Source organism: Manis javanica, chromosome 3, assembly GCF_040802235.1.
Source record: "Manis javanica isolate MJ-LG chromosome 3, MJ_LKY, whole genome shotgun sequence".
Taxonomy (NCBI): Eukaryota; Metazoa; Chordata; class Mammalia; order Pholidota; family Manidae; genus Manis; species Manis javanica.
In genome coordinates, this window is record NC_133158.1 from 67780457 (window position 1) to 67799189 (window position 18733).

General features: G+C 44.0%; 1 protein-coding gene across 1 annotated transcript in view; it reads left to right on the plus strand.

Annotated features, from left to right (window-relative positions):
- The first annotated feature begins 14500 nt into the window (after positions 1 to 14500).
- Positions 14501 to 18733, plus strand: part of CCDC80 (coiled-coil domain containing 80) — a 36293-nt gene continuing 32060 nt past the window's right edge. Inside the window, exons 1-2 of the mRNA XM_037017699.2 lie at positions 14501 to 15523; positions 15946 to 17834. Coding sequence (XP_036873594.2) covers positions 15957 to 17834 — 1878 coding nt within the window. The 5' untranslated portion in view covers positions 14501 to 15523; positions 15946 to 15956. The remainder of the gene's footprint in view (positions 15524 to 15945; positions 17835 to 18733) is intronic.

Sequence of the window (18733 nt, forward strand, 5' to 3'; positions counted from 1 at the left end):
GGAAAGGCTTATGAGAGGGGGACAGTGAAGGGCATGCAAGTTCAGAGGAAATGGGAGAATAGGATTCTAGGGGAGAGATCTTCAAGGAAACTTGGTCTTTATACTTTCTGGGTCTCAAATGGTGAAGGTTTTGGCAGGAATTACAGGTGCCAGGGTAAAGGTGGGAGAAGAAGAAGGAAGGGGCTCTCAACTGAGCTCTTAGAGTCAGCAAAAGGCATAAAGGGAATGTTCTGGCCAGGCAGGCCTCCCGGAGATCTGAGAGCCTTGCCAGAGGAAAATAGGAAGTTAAGGTCGCTGGAGAGACTACCAAACTAGTTAGAAAAGATCATCTCTGGTTGCCTAGGTTGCCTAGAATGAGGCAGTCAACTGTGAGAAAAAAAGGACTGCTGTGCTGAGGACGAGGTTTGGGACATGGCTATGGTGCTCTTGCAGGCTGCCTGCTAGGCAGGAGAGGTGGGTTCTCAATGGGAGCTCAGAGTTAAGTCAGACTTGCAGATCCCATCAGAGTAAAAGTCTCTGTTTCCCTCTAAATGGAAAAAAAAGCAAATAGAGCAGACATGATGATAGAAAGAACTCAGTGCAAAAAAGACAAAGGGTCATAGAATCAAGGTGAGAAAAGGGCCCTTAGCTCCTACAGGGAGCCACTGGAAAATAAGAGAGTAAAGGGAGAAATCTCCTGGCTGCTCTGGGTGACATTCCCTAGGACCCAATCATGGCTCACCTTTGAGGGAGGAGTTCCCCTGCAACATGAGCACAAGTGGGTGCTGAATCCAGCTGAGTCTGTTGGAAATGAGATGGGGGTATCTGGGGATCGCCCCAATTAACTGACCAGCAGATAACACAAAAAGCTTAGCGGAGGGAAGAAAATAAATGCATCAAGCAAGAGAAATCTGAGAACACAGAGAAGGAAGTCTCTGCAAGGACATATTTGGCTGTTTTTGGTCCATAGGAGACAAGAGAGGAAGGGAAGGATTCCCAGAGAAGAGATGGATAGTGAGTGAATGCCTCCAGCCAGAGGCGAGGCACACGCTTACTGGGAGTGGAAATCCAAGTCACAGCACCAAATGTTAGGGGGTGATTGTTTATTTTCTTCTATTTTTGTCCCCTCCACAACAAAGAATTGAAGGGCACAAACACAGTAATAAAGCAGAGCAAAATTTTTATTTAAATTCATGCACTTAAAGAAAGAGGAAGTGCAGGCATCCTCAGAGAGGAGGAGGAGCCCTGAAAGGTTGAAGTTTAATTTAAAGTTGTTGGGAGGAATTCAGTTTGTAGATGCAGGGAAGTCAGAGCATAAGGTGAGGAAGGAATTCATTCAGGGAATGACAGAACAGAGTGATAAAGGACGTTAACTGAACCGTAACTCAGCATGGGGCACAGCCCCTGCTAACTCCTTAAGCCAGTGTCACCTGGCATCCAGTGTCTGCTTGGATCTGTATGACATGGGAACTGAGTCCCTACCACCCCAGGATTTTGGGGGAAGCACAGAGCACTGGATGGAGTGAGGTTATATTCTGTGAACTTCCTAGAAGCAAAGAAAGGAGACTTTCAGGCAGGCCACTATAGACTGTATAGCTGCATTTCTGTCCAGTTCACCCAAATGATGGTAATTTTAGTCCACATCTGAGCTCTCAGTAGCTCCTCCCCCTTATCTGAAACAGGACACAGAGAGTGAAGATTTGAGCTTAAATCCAGAGGATTAGAATGAAATAGCAAAGAGCAAAGACACTTATCACTGGAAAAGTGCAGAGATAAAACATTAGAAGTTGAGCAGTAAGAAGTTTATTTAAGGCAAAAAGGTGCACACTCAAAGAAAGGGGAGTGTAGGCAACCTCAGAGAAGAGGCATGCTGAAAGGTTGGGAGTTCCCTGTTCCAAGGATTTTTCAGGAATGTGACAAAGGGCTAGGGGATATAGACTTGTCAATGGTCTCAAGATGTTTATCTTTGGTGAGAGACATTGTCTCTTCTCTTCTATTATCAGTCCTCTAGGTGAATCTTCAAAATTAACGCAAAAAATTTACTGATCCAGTTGTTCTTCCCCAGGATAGTGGCTTCCCTCTGGGAACATATCAATCAAGAATGCCTACCCTGACCCCAAGGTGGGCTTAGTTACTGCCTGTTTGATAAAGAATATGTTAGGAATCTTACTTCCTAACTTCCTGGTTTTTAAAATGCAACCTTAGTTTTAAGATGGAATCTTTCCTGTTCTTACTATGCTGCTTATATCTGGGCTTCTTTGGAAAATTAATCATGAAGCTTGTCTCCTGCCCAGGCTGCAAATTACTTGATTAGTTGCTGGAGGAGGGAAAAACAGCATATAGGTTAAGTTAAAGAATAAACTGGGCCTTTTAACAGGCTAAAGTAAATCTTATAATGGCATGATCTAACACAATTAAGACATGGGCTGTGCCCTGATGCTTTTCTTCATCTGGGGAATATTTGGACATTCCAAATTACTTTTGGCCTTTGGAGCTTCAAATGATTAACTCATTAACTCTGTGAGTCTTTTCTGTCTCTCTAGTTTTATCTGGTTAACTCTTTGAGTCCCTCTTAGTGGGCTTTAATGGCCTTATTCTCTCTCCACCCTGCTCATATCTAATTTTTCTGCCTAACAAAATTACTAAAAGATGCTTTGAGAGAGGGAGGGGAAAGTAACTGGTTATATGGAGGAGGCAGAGATGGGTTTGGCTGGAAGGGCTCAGGGAAGACGTTATGGAGCAGGTACACTTGAACTGGCCTTCATGGGGGCATTTTGACTTGAGATCAGGAGACAGTAGGCAAAAGCATGGATGTGGGAGAACAAGGGGCAAAAACAAACAAAAAAACAGTAATGCAGTGTATGATGCATTTTGACTACACTGGAGGAAGCATTAATGACAGTAATTGACAATTTGAGTTTGGACAAGTAGAGATCAGATCATAAAGAACTTTGAATGCCAAGCTAAAGAGTGTGACCTGTCCTTCTGACAGCTGCAAGCCATAACAGGAATTTGAGGAAGACAATGACAAGACTGGAACTTTGAGTCAGGAAGGGTAATCATCCCACAATAGTGTGTTGGATGGATCATTATAACTATCAATGTAATTTTGCTGAAGCGTTTGGAGAGAGAGCCTTTGAAGTCTTCTATTTTGGTTGTCTTGAAATTCAGGGTGTCTTGCCAATGGGTTTCAGCTCCAGGCAAGTTCGCTATGGATTCAATGTGACCAAGGAAATTGACAGCAAAATGTTCTTTGGGGTGAAAGGCTTTATTACCCGGCTTGTTCTCCCGGAGGTACCTCAAGCACTAACCTCTCTGCCACCTCCCAGAGCACTGGGCTGAGCTCTCTATACAACACAATAATAGCTTATTGCCTAAAGGTGTGGAAGCAGTAGCCTAGCAACAGGCCAGTTACATCATCAGGTGGTTTAAGTTCAGTGAGGATCCTGCCCATAGGAACCCCAACTTCCCCACACAGGGTCTTAAAGCTGACAGAGGTGGAGTGGTCTAGGGAACTTGAAGTATTTTTGTAGCTGGTGGTACTGGGACAGACAGAAAATAAACTTCCTTGTCTGAATAATATGGAACTCATAACATAGATCTGTGGGTAAAACTGCAATATTTCTAGAATCTCTCACGTGGCCTTAGTGCATCTCCGTATCAATAGCTGTTTCCATATCAATAGGGAATTACAAGGGGGAGCGAGGGCATATCTGGACCGGAGAGGTTGGATGCGGCCCCTTTTTTCTGCAGCTGGTTCACAAGAGACACGGGGGAGCAGAAGTGGACGACTGCTTGTAAGCAATAAACAGGTTTCTCTCTCTTTTTCTCTCTTTGACTGATTTCAGTTCATATGTATTTTGCCTCAGGCTGGGAAAATATTTACCCCCAGAGTTACAAGATCCAAAGAGCATATTTTCTTTGGTGGAAATAGAGCACTGTTTGTAAGTGCATATCTCATTTTCCTTAGCACAGGTCACATTGTCTATAAACTCATGTAGAAATAGAGAAGAGAGACAGTAGGAGGCAAAAACAATTGCTCTAAAAACTAAGCTGCTATGACTCACCATTCTAAAAGGTTCTTGCCAGAACCCCAGTCTGCCTTACACCCACTCAAGGCTGTGACTTCAGCACAGCTGGTTGGAATAGCTTAATGAAATATCCCTGCTTCTGGAACTCCCACGGGCTGTCTGCACAGAACAAGCTGACCCTGACTCCCTCCCTCCACACCCAGGAGCCTCTCAGAGCCGAAACAGCTGCGGGAGATGAGTGGCAGCTGGTCAGCCAATCAACAAGCAGCTGACAGATAACAGGCTCCATTTGTGACTCCACAGAGGTGGTAGAGGAAGCCAAGTTGCCTCACCCAGTTGGGTTCAGAACCTCTCCACTGAAAGAGAATAACAGATGTTCATTTAAAAAATCCAACTACAAACCTCAAACATAATTTTATTGCACAAATACATGCCAGTGAATATTTGGAAAATAAGAGCATTTTTTGCTAGTCCTCACAGAGAAGGGTCTACATTTTTCTAATTTCTATCACAGTTCATGATGAATTCCAGAGAGGGTGAGACACTGTCTTGGTATGTCCCACAGACAAATTCTCAGGGTTTGTGCTAGGTATGTTTGGAGCCAGGGGAAAACATGGGGCTTCCTATTCCCAAGACAAGGAGAATTAAGTAGGAGCAAGATAGGTAGCTTAAAACTTTGTCCTATTACTTCATGTAAAAGTCATCATATGAAATAAACACACTTGGCATGAATTTACCAATTTAGAACAAATAGAACCAAGCAATCCATATAAGCTTTTAAAGAATTCAAAGTTCAGGATTTAAAATTCTCTTCATCCAAATAAGCAACCAGCAATTAGGGTTGAGGCCTCAGTGATGAACAGGTTATATAATAAAAGGAAGCAGCCAGAAGTTAAGCCTTTTCTTCCAATTACAGGGAAGAAAGTAAAAAATCTCCCATAAAGGAGAATGCTAAAGTTATAATTGCAAATGTGCAATAAATTCTTAGGATGATGAAAGAATGACTCAGCTGTTGATTTGGAGGAGAATAAAATTTTCCCAACAAAATTGCATAACATGACTTAGTACCCATCACTTCACAACTGGACATTTTATAGCACAGTCCCAATGAAGATCACATTTTTTAAGCTTATTCAATGGCTTTTCAGTGGCTTAATTGATTTTCTGAAAGATGTTTCCAAATAATTTTCATTTGAAATACCACTAATTTTTTCATTCTTGTTAATTTTCTCTTCTGCCAGATCCATTTGTTAGTATCTTTGCCTATAATTTCAGCAGTTCTTCAACATTTCTTATTGGATAAAGCTGTTAATTGATTGGCGAAGTTGTTACATGGAGAAGAAGGTTAGGAACTAACTTTGTAAGTACACAGTCTGCTATTTTTGTGTTATGATGATACTTGCTTCACTACCTTGCATCTTTAGATGGCAACTCTGATGACAGGTATTTCATGTAAATTATTTTTTCCTCAAAAGAAGACTAGAACAATTACTGCATCAATTTGTACCTGGTAATTATGGTAACCATAGGCTCCCAAAATTCTGAAGACTAAACATTCACCTGGGTTAGCCACTCACATAATGCTTGTATTCTCTGCTAAAGAACACTTATTTTAACACTTTCTCTAACAAGGAGCAGACATCTCTCTTCATCTTTGAGCAGCTTTGATATTTATAACATTTTCCTTACAGTAAGCTGAAATATATTGGGCATATGAAAGTACAGCTGTCAGGATGATGGAAAAACACAGTGGAGAAAACGGAGGAAAATAATCAACTGGGTTATTTTTTCCATTGAAGTAAATTGAGTTTGAAGAGTGAGGTGAACATTTAACTAGCTCTACTACAGTTGAAAACACAGGAAAGAGATTGGTTCTTTAAAGCATCAGATTGTCACTCTGTGATTATCTATACAATAGTTTCAAATCTCTAAGTACTTGTGTCATTTCAGTAAACTGAGTGAATATTATTCATTTACACATAAAATATTTGTTTTTTAAAAAAACTCTTAACCTCTAGATTTAAAATATTGTGGGGTGCTTTTTTGCTATATTTCCATCTATAATCTTACTGATCCAGAAATCTGGATAATTTAGACATACTAGCTCACCATGCATTGGTGTATATGTGTCCACCTATTTTGAGAAAACATTAAATTAAAAATAAAATTAAAGCCACAATCTTCTAAAAATAAAATACATTATTTTATTTCTAAAAATAAAATTAAAGCCATGATCTTCTCTCCTGCCTTTTTTCTTTTTTAAGTTCTAAGTATAGCCAGGTTAATTTAGGTCCAACATAATAAAAATAAATTATTTCCATCTTATTCCAAGTTTACACTCAGGAAAACCTTTTTATGATCAAATTGTTAAAACCCTGAATTATGGACTCACTGTTCAATTTCCAAATCCTGCAATTGCACTCCTCTTTAATTGGAAGCAGAGGCACTGGGGCTCTGCCTGTCCTTCATGTATAGAGATGTTCCCTTTCCTGCGTACCTTGTGAGATGGCTCATAGTTCCAGCGCATTTTGTGCAACTCATGGTCAAACTGTCAAGCGGTTTTCTCAAGACCATGGCCCTGAGGCCACACATTCCTTTGCTCCTCTAGGGCATCTTCTACATCACACTCACCTGTTGCTTAGAGTTCATACCCTTCTTTGCAGGAGGACAGCTCCACTTGAGTGTGGTATTGCAGATACTTTCACAACTCCTTTCAGTTGACCCAACTTCACACCATCAGCAGGTTTCCATGGTTACCTCTGGGACCAGCGTTTACTTCCCAGCTCACTTCTAGGCCAGGGGAGTCATGTTTTCTCTCTTAAGTTCTCTGCTCGCTTTTAAGGAATTTGCAGCAGGAATGAAACACTGACTGTTTGAGGAAAATTATAGTGGGAACCATTTGAGGGCTGGTCTGGAGAGGATGGGTCTGGTGGCATGAAGACTAGTCAGAAGACTGCTGCAGCCACAGAGGTGAAAGCCAACAGGAGTCGCACAGAATAAACACTGTTGCGGCTTCTGGCGTCATGATGGGTTGGCATGAAATACTTAATAGGTGATTCTCCTTCCCGTATTTAATCATTCCTCTCTGTATCTGTTACTTAGCACCCCTGACCCTTTAGCTTCCTCCCACGCTGTTTCACTGGCCTCTGGTCTTAGGCTGAAGTCTGAGGTCATGACTGTTCTTGTGCAGCACCGCTTCCCCCACCATTAGCTGAGCATTCACATAGTGGTAGGCACATCTCAGACATCAAAAATAACCATCCACAGTCCAATCCACAGAGACAGAAAGTAGAATAATGGTTACCAGGGACTTAGGAAAGGGAGGAACAGGCGATTATTGCTTAATAGGTACAGAGTGTTTGGGATTGTGAATTTGGGATGGTGAAAAAGTTCTGGAGATACACATGATGAATGGTGGTTGCATGACAGTGTGAATGCACTTAATGCCACTGATCTATGTATTTAAAAATCGTTAAAATGATATATTTTATGTTATGTATATTTTACCACAATAAAGAAAAAAAGTTGAGAGCTTCAGGAGCAAATCTTTCCAGAAGCGTGACCCGCTTTGAGACATTCTACATGTGGGAGCTGACAATTTCCTTGTTGTTCACAACAGTTAGCTGTAAGTTTTCTGCTATTTGAATCATGAAGCAGTCTAATAAAATCATAGTTAGAAAAAAATTTAAGCCTATTATGTATATACAATAATAATCATTCACATTTTTATAGATGAAGAAACTGAGATTGTGAGGTTGACAGCTTGACCAAGTCACATAACTCGTGTGCAGTGAAATGGGGATTCCAGTTTAAGTTTGCTTGGCTGTGAATTTTGTGCTGCCTTCTCAGAGGCAAAACAAACCTTATCCAACAAATGAATGAAATCTCCATGTATGTGAACTGCTCTCCAGCCAGGAGTTTTTTTCAACCTGAGCTGTTTTTGATGTGGTCACTTATTATTTGTACCAACTCTGAATTTTCCTGATAATTAATGCCTAGGCTTCTGCCAAAATCCACCCTTACAAATTATTTGTAAAGGGACCCCATGCCATTATTTTATAACTTAACTTTTAAATAAAGTAATATTTAAAACTTTGGAATGTTACCTACCAACATATTCAGAACAAATTCTGTTTTGACCTTTTTAACTCACTTTGAAGACCACAGTATATTAGATCTTTATTCTAGAATTTTTGCAACAGACTTTGGTTAAAAGCACTTAAGTGATAACAATATAGTTTTCAAATAGAACTTTCTGAGATGTGATTACAAACTAATCTGACTGAGTTCTGTATTTTTTTTTTCTCCAACAGTGGAATTCAAATTAATTTGAAGTCACTGACTTCAAAGCAGTCATCCTAGGAAACTGTAGACAGTGATCTTTTGATTATTCATTCATTGAAACACATAACAAGTGCTTATTCTATGCCAGACTCTCAGAATTTTTAAAATTATTTTTTCATATTTCCTCCAAAGCCAGTTAATGCAGGAAACTTGTTACTTTATAGTCATCTATTATTTTGACTCCAACTAGAATTATTAATTTGATCATCTACCTTATTTAATAGGCGTGACTTCTAGTGATATCAGACTATGACAAAAACACAATTCCAACTTCAAAGGTTGAAGAACTGACAAAATTAAGCATATGCCAAAGATCCCTTTACAATGCAGCATATAGCATACTTTGAGAAGGCTGACCTTGTGGCATCTCATCACCCCATCTTAAAGAGGACACTTCTTCTTTCATTCACTATTACCTTTCATGGCTTTGTTTTCTTTAGAGTGCTTATCTCTCGCTAACAGAGTTGCATGAGAGCAGAGACTTGTGTCTGCTGCTGTATTCCCAACACTGGAATAATGTACAACACAGAAGAGATGCCACATAAGCAGTTTGTGAATGAATGAATGAATAAAATGATTTATGTTACTTTATAGAAAAAGTTTTGCCTCCATTTCAGAATTCCACAATTAAATGCAAATATAAAGTTTAACTCTGATGATTGATGTTTTCTGCTTCTACTACTATTATTTGATAAATAGAGCTGAAGAGTCCCTCTGGTTCATTAGCAGTATAGAGGTTTTTCCTCTGTCCTTTCACTCCCTCAGTGATGAGCGATGGTTTTGTTGTCCTGGGGTTTTGTTGCCCTTTTTAACTGCATTGGATTGGCACACACGTACCACTGCTGGACCTTAACTATATGCAGGGTGCTAAGAAGGATGAAAATAAATGTAGGGCTACTCCAAGTTCTTCAAAACTTAAAGACCCATGCGGAACAAGATGTGTGTTTGAAGAACAACACAATCAGAAGAGTGAGGGTCTCCAGAACACCTTCTAGAGGAAGAGAGTGGTTTGTGTTGGAGCTTCTGGGGAACCTCTGTGGAAGAGAAAGCACAGGGCCTAGACATTGAAGAATGAGCAGAACATGGACATGTGCGGTAAGGACCTGTGGAGAAAGGGCTGGGGGAATGTGGATCAGCTGTGGGGGCAGAAAAACCCCCGTAACTCCTGCCTTCCTCCCACCACACCAGCCTCTGCTCCTCCATGCTCTTTATTCTCCTTCCCATCATCTAAATATTATATGCTAGACTGGAGGACTCTTCATCTTCAACTATATTCACTCTGTAAGTGATTTCTTCCTGTCTCAAGCTTAAAACACCCAGACTTACAATTCTAGCCTCAGTCCTCCCTCAAGTTTAGACTTATGTACTAACTGCCTCCCAACCTCTGTGTGACTTTCTAACAGGATTTCAAGCACAACACTTGACTGTACCTGCCCCCAAAGACTCCTATTGATCTATCTTCAAAATACAAAGCAAAAAGGATGACTTATGTGCACCTGCGCGGCTCCCGGCACCCTTCTGCAACCTACCCCACCGTTCACGTGCACGAGTGCAGGATCTTCCTCAACGGTCTCGCTGTAGCCCTTCTTGTCCCCATACTCTATTCTCCATGTGGTACCCACAGTGATCTCTTTAAATCCTGTCTCAGATCTTGCCACATTGTTGCTTAAAATCCTTCAATGCTGTTCTTCAGAGACACATTGGTGAAATGATTCTTGCTTCAATGCCTATGTGCTTGCTGCTCCCTCTACTTAGAATGTTCTTCCCCTCCCCGATACTTGTGTGACATGCTCCCCTAGATTCACTTAGGACCATTATCCTTGACCCCTACCTAATATGACCTCCTTTTCTTCATCACTTTTTACTCTTCCTTTTTAAAAAAAATCTCTTCCAAGCACATCTAGGTAGAGGTTTATTTCTTTGTTTATATTGACATTGCCTGTTTCCTACCACATGGAATATAAGCTCCATGAGTAAGGAAGTGCTCATTGCTGTATCCGTAATGGCTACAACACCACCCAGCATTGAATAAATATTTGCTGAACGAATGAAATGCCAACTCCTCCTTATGTAAGGTGATGTCCTGAGTGATGTGATCAAAACCTGGAGTGCAGCATTATACCAAGAAATAAGTGAAAGGCAGCTCAGTCCCATCAGGGCAGGTGCGGGAGGCCAGACCAAAAGGAAGGTTGGGAAAGGAAGAAGAAAGGCCTGTCAGGCAAGCCAGAGCATCCTGCCAGACACCATGTCTTGGACTCCTGCAGACTCGAATGGACTCTAGAGCCAACAGAACATACCAAGCAAGATTTTCCAGGTGCCACACAGTGGCTGCCATGGGAAGCCTATTTCTGGCTACAGCCGGCTCCAGGAATCAAAGGCTAAGGTTCCAACAGGAATGGACTCTGTGCGTATTGGCTGTAGCTGTAGTCGCACTGAAATTCTACATGGAGAGAAAGTTGGCAGTCCTGACGTAAAGAGAAGAGTTGACTAAGGATTGCTCCAGTGGGTTGTGAGCTTCTGAAGGGAAGAGAACGCCCTGTTCTGTATCATTCCCGTTACGAAGTCTGCACTCTCGGCGGACATGTGAGAGAGTGGCTGAAAGGAATGAAAGAAATCCCGTCATCACTCTCTTGTTGGTTGTACCTCAGGGCATGGAGAACAGCATAATCAGAATTTCCCCCTTTAAACCTGATTGATAACGATCATTTGTGGGCATTAAACTGCCAGTGACTTTGAACGCAGGACTGTTACCCTTCCAATCCAGAACTAGTCTCCCAAGCAACAAACTGATAGGTTCACAAGTTTACACCTCTTAGCACAGAATGGCTTCCAATAAAGATCTGACCTTCAAATCATGGATATTAAAGATTTTAAATGAGCTATTAGATCATTCACATAGCTCCCTAATCTCTGTAAGGGCAAGATCGTTCAGTTTGTTCTAATAAGGAGTTAACATTCTCTTACTTAAACAATTTTCTACCTGGAAAAACCTGCCTTCAAGTTTCCCCCAACAAACCCTAAAGTTATTAAAACATAAATGAATTTAAAAAGATTATGAACCATTCTTCCCAATAGTTTTGGCCACTATCCTATCAGGTAACTTTTTATTTTTATTTTTTAAAGTATATTTATCCTCAGTTTTGGATTAAACATGTGACCCTGTTGACATTTCAGTGACAATTTCACATTGTTTCTGTTTTGGGGATTACCCTCTCTCAAAGCCTCTCTGGGTGGGCTGCACCCTGAGTTAACAGTCATTGCCAGCTTTCCTCTTGACCTGGCTGTTTATTTCTTTGGTTTGTCCTACACTGAGAAAAAGGAGAAGTTCTTTCACATTCTGAAGGACATAAATGTGGTCTTCATTCTTAAGACCAAGCATTTACGGACTGCAAATAAAAAGGAAAAACATGTAGCAATATCCTCCATGTGCATATCGTTTGTCTCTCTTACAAAGGTGTGATGAAGTCTCTGCTATTTTCCCTGCTGGGGCAGCAGCTTATCACAGAACAGGGGTGGGGGTTTCCCTCCAAGACCACACTGATGAACCTGTATTCCCCACCCCTCTTTTCCTTCTTGCTTTCTTTCTGGTTTCCTATTAGCAAATGACTTTTTCAAGCAACAGAACAATGTTTGCAATCCAGTTCAGTAACATCCAAGTGTTACTCTGTGGAAGAAACCCAACAAAACATGACAAAAAACAAAACAGAGACAGAAACCATGGTTTCTCTAGTTTGCCTGGGACAGCATGTTATCCTGAGTCATGGCTCCAGGTTGCTGAACCCTTAGGTCATTGTGAGTCTGACCAGTTAGCACACCTACTCTAGACACCTCCTTTCATTCACTCCAACTTTCATCATATAAACTACCTCCCGTCCCAGTGTCTCCGAAGCAGTTTTGTTTTGCACATTCCTTCCTTCTCTCCCTCCAAATTACTATGCAACCCATGTCAGGCAGTTTCAACACAGTGGTTCCCAAATTAGCATTTCTAAAATCCACTTCTAAATTTTATTCCTTTTACATTTCTTTTTCTCTCTCACAAATCTCTTTCTCTTCTCTGCTAATTAGTTAATGCTTCTTAATTAGCTTACAAAAAGAACGGAAAGATCTAAGTTGGGAACATTTTAATGCAGGGCTTTTAAATTTGGACTAGAAATTGAGAATCACTACAAACCACGTATCATTATAGCATTTTCCAGGAAGGGGTGAATGCCAACTTGTTTCCTGATTGCTCTTATTAGGCAGGTGCTCCCCGGGTTTGCCTGTGATGGGGTGGTGTTCTTTTCTAAGGCCCCGGGAAAGATTTAGGTATCGAGATTGAAAAATCCTTTGCCAGTGCTGGTATGGGGGTGTGGGGAAACGTGGGACCGGGAGGTGGCAGTCTGCGGTCCTCTCCCTCATATGTGTTTAGGACGCCATCTAGTGGCTGAAGCTCACGGGAGGGATGAAAATCTGAGGACCCCAGGGCAGACACAGCTCAAGGTTGGGCTGGCTTCCCCTCTGGGTCATATGGGGCTCACTAAGGCAACTGCACTTCCAGTTAACCAATGCACAGGTGACAAATGTGCACATCATTGGGAATTTTTTGGAAGCCATGGGATATTGAAGAAAGAGGGTAATAGACTTTTAAGGACTTACAAGAAAAGCAAAAAGTACTACAGTTATTCCAGAAAGTAGGACTTTAAAAGTATAAGTGCTGTGGCTGATCAGATAAAAAAAGACTTTTCTATGAATATGAAAAACATAAAAAGGAGCTGAAGGAAGAGAAAATAGAAGGTGGGGGAAGAAAATGAAAGGGGAGACAGATAACACAATGCTTTATAGACAATTCTAAACCTGGGTTCAAATTTCAGAGTTACCAATTACCATTTGTGTGACAGTAAGTGACTTCTTTGAGCTTACTAAACCTCAGTTCCTTTGTCTGTAAAATGGGGCTCATCCCACCTATCTCATAGTGATGCTGTGAGGATTAGAGAAAGGAATCTATAAATGTCCCAAGCCCAGAGCCTCACACAAAAATACCTAACAAGTGATAGCTGTTATTAGTAGAGAGAAGAAAAAAGAAAAGAAAAGGGGGAAGGAAGAAGGCCCAGTAAGGGACAGTGCAGAATACATGATGATGCGAAAAAAGAAGGAGCATTTAGGGTTGTCCAACTTAGCACAACGTATTTATTTGATCAACTTAATGGGTGAATCCTATGAAAGGCGAAGTCTTCTCTGACTCCGGTGGATAGAGGTCTCTGTCTGAAGCCTACATTTGGTGCTGGTGACTTAGAAGTGGCTGAGAGGGCTCCACAGGAGGGCCTTCCCTCTTGACAACCCCTAATCTTCAAGCTGTGAGCTGAGCAACCCTACAGTCAAGTCCCTACAGGCCTTCAGGTCAATGTTGGAGCTTATGTGAAAGAAAGGCCAATGGGACCAGTTAGAGATGGGGTTGATGAAGCGGTAGGAACTGGGGACCCAGTTTCACCCAGCAAGGACAACCACCACCATGGCCTAGCTTGCCAGGAGCCTTCTGAGAACCCTGGCTTAGCACTGTCTCTGACAGTTAATACTGACTGAGTGCTCTTGGGGAGGCAGGAAGAAATATCTCTACAACCTGAGGCATCTTTCCTCTCCACCGAAAACTGAATCCCCAGGGCAGATCCAGTAGGTGGACACACACAGCTACTTCATTCTCTTCTTTGGAACCTGATACGGTTATTTCTAAGTATTGCCTAAAGTATTCCAGATACGGGAAGTCCCTGGAGGGCAAAATACCACACTGCACATATATCCTCCCACAACAGCATGCTGTCCCAGGAGGCTCTTAGCCTACCACCTCTAGCTGGAAGCCACAACTGGAGAGCACAATGCCCTTTCTCTGATGCAAAGGCTGACTGCAATCTCAGGGGCACAGCAGCCATTGCCCACATTTCTAACCTTTTACCAGCTTTCTTCCATGCCAAGGAGAAAAACCAGGAACAAGAACACAGTAATATGATCCCCAATTAGCATAAAATAAAAACAACCCAGTCATGTTTTCCATGGGCTTTTCCAACCACAGACTAAATGCATGAAGCAGGGAGAAAGAGATAAAAATATACACATAGACCTATAAATATATATACTGTCTGTGTAAGTACAGACTGGCACCCTGGTGCAAAGGCAATCTGTCTCTAGGAAAACGAAGAAGCCAGTGCAGACAATCTGAGAATTTTTCCTTTCCAAAGGGCAGTGTGTGTACAGATGGGAAGGCAGAGCATCCTGGCTGCTCAGTATAGAAGGGGTTAAGTCCCCAGTCACCCTATTCTAAAGTGATTTATGATGATGTGTAGTGTTTCAAAACTTCCCCCCACCCCAAAGAACAGACCTCTCCTTCCCTACCGAGTCCACTCTCAATGTGCTGAAATGGGAAGGAGGCGGTGTTTTGCTGATCTGTTAAATTCTTAGTGAAGTTTCCTTGATTTCCAGTGGCTGCTGTTGTTTGAGTTTGGTTTGGATCAAAACTGAAGTTATCCTGGCATTTCTGGGACTGGATCCAGGCAAGAGGAAGAAGGAAAAGAAGGAGAAGGAAAAGAGGAGAAAAAAAGTGGGGAGAAATAAAGGGAGGAGAGAAGCATAGAGAAAGAAAAAAAAAGTCCTTTTTCAAACTGTGTTTTCCCTCAGCCTGGAAAACATATTAATTCCAGTGCTTTTACACTCTTGGAAACAAAGGGACTAAGCCAGAGTGTGGGGAAAAGGGTGATAAGAAGAATCCTGGAACTCTAAACAGAGAAAGAGCAAGATTCAGAAATAACTGGGACTCTGCTTTGAGGGGCGTCCTGAGTCTGTCGGCACAGGGGACTGGCACACACAGATACACAAGACCGAGCCGCAACTACAGACAAATGGAGATGCAACGACTTAAAAGGACAGTTCCTTTCACCTCATCCTACTTGTCAAGAAGGTAAAAAAGACACAGCCAGAAGGAAAAGAAAGCGGCTCAGCAGCCCTCAGGTCAGGACAGGCTGTGGGGCTGTGGAGCGACTCTGGGAGCTGGAACGGCAGCACAGCCCCTTTGTATCACTCAGCCTCCCTCGCGAAGGAGAAAGAGGGTTGGGAGGAAAAGTATTTCATCTAGGAATCTGTCCTGGGACCAAACTTCAGACTGCTTTTTAAGCCCTCTGCATTCCATCTCCATGAGCCACAATGTAAGTGTGTAATCCTTTCTGTCTTTGGTGTGTTTGCTTCTTTGTTGCTTATTTGAAGAAATGAAATGGAAATGTTGTCATAATTAATATACTCAGTGTGCATTTTCTCTGGAGCATCAGAGAATCAATTGAAACAGTGCAAGCATGCTGAATGGAGGACGACGGAGTAGGGTTTCCGGCTTAATGTAACTGTCTCTGCTAAGCACTGACAAATTACAGGGGTTTAAAAGAACAGGATCTTATCCTCTTTTCCATTCCCTGACCCTCCTCCTCCTTATTTAACCACCCCTTCCCCCACCCCTTGGCCAAGATAGAGAAGAGAAAATGCCCAGTTCTGTTTGCAATTAAATGATTTTCTTTCTTTTTTTTCCACCCCCTAACCCCCACCCGGTCCTGTCTTTTGACCCTGCTGCCTCCCAAAGCGGATTGCACAATGACATGGAGAATGGGACCCAGTTTTGCCATGCTGTTGGCAGTGTGGCTGGTGTGTGGATCAGAACCCCACCCCCATGCCATGAATGGAGGGAACCCCCGAGGGCGGAAAGCCCCTCTGGTTTCTCCAGTCAACAGGAGGCCAGCTCGGTTTCTGAGGCACATGGGGAGGTCTCAGGGAACTGAGAGAACCACTCTGGAAGAACCAAACCTTCAGCCTCTCCACAGGAGGAGGAGCGTGCCGGTGCTGAGGGTGGCTCATCATGCGACAGCAGCGGCAGCCCCGCGGGGCCGCGCCGGGGCGCAGGGGAGACCCGAGCTGAGCCCAGCCGCCCGGAGCTCTCCCCGCGAGATGGTCCGAGATGAGGGGTCTTCGGCCCGGTCCAGAACGTTGCGCTTCCCCTCGGGGTCCAGCTCTCCCAACATCCTTGCTAGATTTGCAGGGAAGAACAGGGTGTGGGTCATCTCGGCCCCTCACGCCTCAGAAGGCTACTACCGCCTCATGATGAGCCTCCTGAAGGACGATGTGTACTGCGAGCTGGCGGAAAGGCACATCCAGCAGATCGTGCTCTTCCACCAGGCCGGCGAGGAGGGCGGCAAGGTGCGGAGGATCACCAGCGAGGGCCGCGTCCTGGAGCAGCCCCTGGACCCCGGCCTCATCCCGAAGCTGATGAGCTTCCTGAAGCTGGAGAAGGGCAAGTTCGGCATGGTGCTCCTGAAGAAGACGCTGCAGGTAGAGGAGCGCTACCCGTACCCCGTCAGGCTGGAGGCCATGTATGAGATCATCGACCAGGGCGCCATCCGCAGGATAGAGAAGATCAGGCAGAAGGGTTTTGTCCAAAAATGTAAGGCCTCTGGGGTAGAGGGCCAGGTGGTGGAAGAGGGGAACAATGGTGGAGGGGCAGGAAGGCCAGGCCTGAGCAGCGAGAAGAGGAAAGAAGACCAGAGGAGAGGCCAAGTCCCACCAACCAGGGAGAGTCGGGTGAAGGTGATGAGAAAGGCGGCCCCCACCAAACCCGGTCCTCCCCCGCCCCCCCCAACCCCGAGGGCCACCACCCTGCCGCCTGCCCCAGTCACAGCCGCGACTCGGGCAACCTCCCGGGTGGGAACTGTGGCTGCGCGGCCGACCACCAGCACCTTTCCAGCCACACAGAGGCCCTGGAGCCCCCGGGCGCACCCCTCCTCAGACGCCCACAGGCCCCCAGCAACGGCCGAGGCGACCACGGCCTCAGAGCATCTCTACCCTCCCCCCAGGAAGGAGCAGCACAGGGAGAGGCCGCAGAGCACCAGGAGGCCCAGCAAGGCCACCAGCCTCGAGAGCGTCACGGCTGCCCCTGCCGCCGCCATCTCCGAGCACAGCGCCAGGGCCGGCGCGGGCCGCTTCCGGGACAACCGCACCGAGCGGCGTGAGCACGGCCACCGGGACCCGAACGTGGTGCCAGGTCCTCACAAGCCAGCCAAGGGGAAACCTCCCAAAAAGAAGGCCCAGGACAAGATCCTTAGCAACGAGTATGAGAATAAGTTTGACCTCAGCCGGCCCACCGCCTCTCAGCTGGAGGAGGAGTTGCAGGTGGGGAATATTCCCGCACAAAAAGCAAAGGAGTCCAAAAAGCACGAGAAGCTTGAGAAACCCGAGAAGGAGAAGAAAAAAAAGGTGAAGAATGAGAAAGCAGACAAGTTCCTCAAGACTGAAAAGCAAGTGAAGAAGGACAAGGCAGAAAAAAAGAGCAGGCAGGAGAAAGAGAAGAATAAGAAGCAAAAGGCAGGCAGACCAGAGCAGGATGGCCACCTGAAGGATGCCACCAAACACCTCCCTCAGGGTCCCAGGAAGTCAGCGACCGACCTGCTGGGCTCCTTTGAAGGCAAAAGAAGGCTCCTTGTAAGTATCTTCTCCTTGGCCTTGTTCTTCGGGCCGAGGTCGGGGGTGTTAACATTTGGTCTGTTATTTTTCCAAAGCCACATCACTACATGGCAGACTGTGGCTGAACTTGCACTATGTCAAGACGATCAGGCGGTGTGTCAAGAGAGGGCCACCAGGGCAGCAGCTCCTTTTGGTTTAATACTCTGTCAACCTCCCTCCACAGACCCGTGGCTCTAAGATATAGAGTCAATGGCCAGGGACCCTAGACATGAGCCCTGGGAATCACCCGTGGTCAGCTTCTCCGCACCTGTCAGTACCTCTCCCATGTCTTTACCACTCTCTTCCAAGGGATAGTTCTGCATACTGAGTTTAAAGAATGAAAGAGTCCCTAAAATGTCATGCACTGACTCTGGTCACAACTTAGGAAAAGTTTCTTTCTTCATAAACTTAGGAACTGGAAGCATGGATATAGGGAAACAGCAAGAGTTCTCCTTTCCCTGCTAGTAAGATCTGTATCAACAATTGGAAGCCTTAAAGGGGAAAACAAGGCAGTTAAGGTGTGGAATGGATGTGACTGGAGTGTGGAAAGGTACTTGCTGGTGTGATTTTCATGAATAGTTTTAAAACCGGCTGGCCAAAATCTTCTCCCCTTAACGGCTGCCTTTCCCATCATTGCCCAGCTATCAGTAAGAGGCCAAAAAGATGGAGTGTGAGTAAGTGGATTAATTGTTCTAATTTCTAGTACCCTAGAGACACATCTGAACTTGGAGTCCAGATGTCAGTTTCTCCCGAACCTACATAAAATGAGTGTGCATGTTTATTGAGATGATAATGTGGTTTTTATCCTTTTACTTAATGTGTATGGTATTGATTGGTTTATGAATATTACCATCCTTGCATCCCTGGAATAAATCCCA